The sequence below is a fragment of the Anopheles merus genome, unplaced genomic scaffold (genome assembly GCF_017562075.2).
Source record: "Anopheles merus strain MAF unplaced genomic scaffold, AmerM5.1 LNR4000009, whole genome shotgun sequence".
In the NCBI taxonomy this organism is placed as follows: Eukaryota; Metazoa; Arthropoda; class Insecta; order Diptera; family Culicidae; genus Anopheles; species Anopheles merus.
This window is the reverse complement of record NW_024427589.1, coordinates 245,831-250,911: the sequence shown is the minus strand read 5'-3', so window position 1 is coordinate 250,911 and position 5,081 is coordinate 245,831. Positions and strand designations below refer to the sequence as shown.

At 48.2% G+C, this 5,081-nt stretch overlaps 1 protein-coding gene across 1 annotated transcript; it reads left to right on the top strand.

Moving 5' to 3' along the window:
* The first annotated feature begins 523 nt into the window (after positions 1-523).
* Positions 524-4,064, top strand: LOC121600875. Its single transcript, XM_041929659.1, has 2 exons — positions 524-3,297; positions 3,428-4,064. The coding sequence occupies exons 1-2, from the start codon at positions 524-526 to the stop codon at positions 4,062-4,064; spliced, it is 3,411 nt and encodes a 1,136-aa protein (XP_041785593.1).
* The last annotated feature ends 1,017 nt before the right edge of the window (positions 4,065-5,081 follow it).

Below are 5,081 nucleotides of genomic sequence, written 5' to 3'. Positions count from 1 at the left end.
AGCAAGAGAATGCGGCATACAAGGGTGCAAGGAAATGCACCATCAATTGCTACACTTACCCGTCACATCCAATACAAATTATCACCAGGCACAGCAGAACATGTTCTATCAAATTGTGCCAATTGTTTTGCGAAACGGAGACAAAACGCAGGCTACATTTGCATTCCTAGACGCAGGATCGTCGGTTACATTGATCGAGGAGAAGATTGCGAATGAGCTTCAGTTAGAAGGACCGACCGATCCCCTCACGATGACATGGGCACAGAATTTGTCCATCCGAGAGAACGAGAGCAAGAGAGTAAGCTGCTTCGTAAGAGGAGAGAAGGAGAAGAGAGAACATCTCCTAGAGAAGATGAGAACCGTGAAAACGCTCCAGCTCCCGAGCCAATCCATCGACTGCGGTGATCTCGCAGAGAGATATCCTCATCTGAGAGGAATTGAAGTAGGCGAATATAAGAGAGCAAAGCCAACCGTTCTAATTGGCTTAAACCATAGTCATCTACTAATACCACTAGGACGAAAAATGGGCCGAAGTGATGAGCCAATGGCGATTAAAACGAAGTTAGGATGGGTTATCTTCGGGATGGATACCAAACTCCACGAAGCCTCCGAACATTTGCTGATGATCCACTACGAGGAAAATGCCATGAATAAAATGATGCGAAGCTACTTTAGCACAGAAGACTTTGGAGTGAAACCAGTAGCAACAGTAAAGTCAAGCGAGATGGAACGTGCCGAGAAAATCATTGCCAACACCCTGGTGAAATCACAAGGACGTTACGAGATAGGTCTACTATGGAAGACCGACGAAGTGAAGTTTCCAGACAGCTACCAAGCTGCATTACGACGTCTAGTGAGCCAGGAAAAGCATCTAAAAAAGAATGCGGAAATGCAGACTTGGCTGTGTGATACCTTCAAGGAGTACGAGAAGAAGGGATATATAAGGAAGCTTTCGCGAGAAGAAGCAGCACTGCACGGGCCGCGTACCTTTTATTTGCCGCATTTCGTTGTTGTGAATAAAAACAAGCCAGTGCTTAAACCGAGGCTAGTGTTCGACGCGGCCGCAAGAGTTAAGGATGTTTCCTTAAACTCCCAGCTCCTCACCGGACCTGACGAAATGCCGTCATTATTTGGCATACTGCTGAGATTCCGTGAAGGGAATATCTGCGTTACTGGGGACATCAAGGAGATGTTCCACCAAGTGAAAATAAGGAAGGAGGACCAGGACGCACAGCGCATATTGTGGCGTGAAGGAAACGAAGCACGGCAGCCGGATACGTACGTCATGCAGGTCATGACGTTTGGTGCAACGTGCTCACCATCATGCGCTCAAGCGGTGAAAAATCGAAACGCCGAAGAGCATCAACTTACTCACCCGCTGGCCCTTAGACCCATCATCCGCCAGCATTATGTGGACGACTACTTAGACAGCTTCTTCTCACTGGAAGAGGCCATCGAAACGGTGAAGCAGGTGAGAAACGTTCACGCGATGGGTGGATTCCTCATAAGGAATTTTGTGGCGAATAATTCAAAGTTGAGACAAACAATACCGGAAGAACATCAGCTCCACCAAAGGTTGGTGGACATCAAGGAAAAAAACCAGTGCGTCGAAAAGATATTAGGTGTGCAGTGGAATACGCAGCTGGACACGTTTGGTTACAAAGTAAATATAGCTAGAGCTCACACCGATGTTGGCAGAGAACTCCCCACCAAACGAGAAGTGTTAAGTTTCGTCATGTGTATTTATGATCCCCTTGGTCTCATCAGCCACCTTACAATTCAAGGGAGAATTATAATGCAGGCTGTCCACCTAGCCGTCGAGGACTGGGACGCAAAGATTCCCGACAATCTCGCAACAAAGTGGCATGAATGGACGACAACCATCAGTGAAGCAAAGGATCTAGCAATTCCTAGGCCAATCACCGCGGCAGGAAATGCGCCGATCGATATCCACACCTTTGTGGACGCATCTCTTGATGCATTTGCAGCATGCGTGTACGCAAGAAGCTGCTTCAAAGGGTGCTACGTCGTAAGGCTTGTCGCTGCCAAGGCTCGAGTGGCTCCGATCCATTCATTAACGATTCCAAAGCTCGAGTTGCAAGCCGCCATTTTGGGAGCGAGGCTCACCGAAACCGTTGCAAAAGAGCTCAGACTGCCAATCCACCGCACCACGTTCTGGACAGATTCACGAACAGTACTGTCGTGGATCAATAGCGAACATCGGAAGTATAAGCAATTTGTGGCGCATCGAGTGAGCGAGATTCTGGACACGAGCAGCGCCAGCCAATGGAGATGGGTTCCTTCAAAGAAAAATCCAGCCGATGCCGCCACAAAGGTGACCAATGCAAGCATGTGGTTTAATGGTCCAGAATTCTTGTTATCAAGAGAGTGTGATTGGCCCGAGCACCAGCCTGTCTCAGACACAGAGGAGGAGAAGCGTGTTGCTGCGAACCCAGTGCTTCACCATCACGAGGCAGTGGTTCCCGAGCTGAACTATTCAACATGGGACCGCCTGCTTCGCCATCACACATTCATAAAGAAGTTCGTGGACTTTTTGAAAGACCGCAAGGCGTTCAACAAGATGATTGGACGTGAAGACGTAGAACATGCCAAATACGCCTTGTTACGCAAGGCGCAATGGGAGGGGTTCCCGGATGAAATGGAGGCTTTAACAAAGGGGGAGGAATTATCCAGCAAGAGCCATATTAAAACGTTGTCACCTTATTTAGACCAACACAATCTCCTGAGGTCGCGAAGCCATCTAGAGAACGCGACGGCGCTACCGAAAAGCGCGCGCTCACCAATACTTCTGCCGCAGAAACCGCGCATCGTCAAGCTTCTTGTGCGGAACTATCACGAGAAGTATCATCTCCAGGCCGACAATGTCGTGATCGGTACTCTGCGGCAAACCTACTGGATCGTGCAGCTGCGGAACGTTTTGAAAGCCGTTAAAGGCTGCTGCCAGAGATGTATTCTCAACACCGCTACCCCACAAACTCCTATGATGGCGCCCCTGCCATCTTTCAGGACACACCCTCACAATCCGCCATTCCTACACTCGGGAGTGGATTATTTTGGGCCCCTCGACGTCACCGTGAAGAGGTCCATCGAGAAACGATGGGGGGCTATATTCACATGCATGAGTACGCGGGCTGTACACATTGAACTGGCTGAGAAGTTAGATGTTGATAGCTTCTTAGTCTGCCTGAAGAATTTCACAAATCGGCAAGGCAAGATCACCCACCTATATAGTGATAACGGGACCAACTTCATAGGCGCGGAAAGGCTGATGAAGAAGTTGGTGGAAGAAATCGGAGAGAGAATGGGAAGAGAAGCCGCTTTAAAATACCAAATTGAGTGGAAATTCAATCCACCGTCCGCTCCCCATTTCGGAGGATCGTGGGAGCGGCTTATTCAGATTGTAAAGAAAGCGCTACATCACATTGCGAGCGGCGTTAATAGAGATAGAGGCTATGATCAATTCGCGGCCATTGACGCACATACCGTTGTCCAACGAGGAAGACGAGATTCTGACGCCGTTCCACTTCCTTATTGGACGAGGCGTTGAGAGCCTACCGCCGGATAGCCTGGACACATCGTACGTATCCAGACAGCAGTTCAAAGTGGCCCAGCATAACGCCAAGGTTTTCTGGGATCGCTGGAAGAAGGAGTATCTGCCAACACTCATCAAACGGAACAAGTGGACCAACAAGGTGGAACCAGTGAAGGTGGGCGATGTGGTGGTGCTCACAAACGACAACGCACCCGCGGGACAATGGCTGAAGGGCAAGGTGCTGGAAGTGCACCCGGCTGCGGATGGGCAAGTTCGCGTCGTGACCGTGAAGACGGCCTCCGGAATCCTGAAGCGACCGGCCGTCAAGGTAGCAGTAGTGGACGTGAAGCCCAAGGAGCATCTACTCGTCGTGAAGCAACCGCCATCCAAGACGACCAAGAGAGTGCTGGAAGATGACGTGACTATAAGGGAGGCCCCGTCAACCAAGCGGATCATCACAGCTGGCGACTGGACAGCCAGATTGCTTGCGGGCAATTCCGATCGCGAATGAAGAATCGTCACTCGTCTTTTTCTTTTGGGTAATTAACCGGGGTAAATTACGAGGGGGAGGATGTTACGCGTGCGATTATTCAAAACGTCTCAAACTATATTTCGCGTGGTGTGCGATCACCTTAATCTAGAAACCGGGAACGCTACGTGTAAAAGCGAAATAAAAATGCGTCACAAAGACTAACATGCGGCACTCACGCGTACGTACCCTTATGTACTAATTATCCTCGGAAAGGATACACTAACACCTTAAAAATGTATGGGCTTCCGGGGGTATAAAAGGGACCGAACTCTCAATAAATAATCATTCGGATTTTGCAACTCTAAGAAACCTCTTTTTTAATTTTACATATTCGGATCAAGAAAGAAATCTCTCATCCCTCTTCACCCCCTTCTGCGGCATAGGCTCCTCAAATTACTTGAGAGAGCAACTAGCGGGAAGGTTGATTATTGGTGTTGTTCGGATCGTCTCTATAGTGTGAGTGTTAATCGCGGTAGTTAATTCTGCTCAATTTTATTTCCGATGTTCTCTTCTGGAAGCTCTCCTACGTTGTGTAGTTATTCTAAACTATAGAACCGGTATGAACAAACCGGTTCTAACGCTAACGGTTTACCGCTAACGTTCACCGTTCCCCGATCAACAAATTCAATATGATCTAAACCGAACATAGCGGCCACCTAAATTTATTAAATTTACTATAGAGTTTTCTTTTCTGGTTGATTATTAAACCCTTCAAACGGCAACAGACAAATTTTCGACACCGGACGCTTGAAAATGCCTTCACGTGCTTTCAACGTCACGACGCGAACTATCCCATCTGGTCCTGGATGTGTCTCTACTATGCGGCCTAAGGGCCACGATAAAGGCATAGAGTCGTCTTCCTTTAACAATATCATTTGGCCTACTTTAATCGGAGTAATCTTCCTATCACGCTGTTGAATGTTATGTAACTCGGATAAATATTCCTTCTTCCATCTTCTCCAATGACGCTGTACTATTTGCTGAAGTACCTGATAT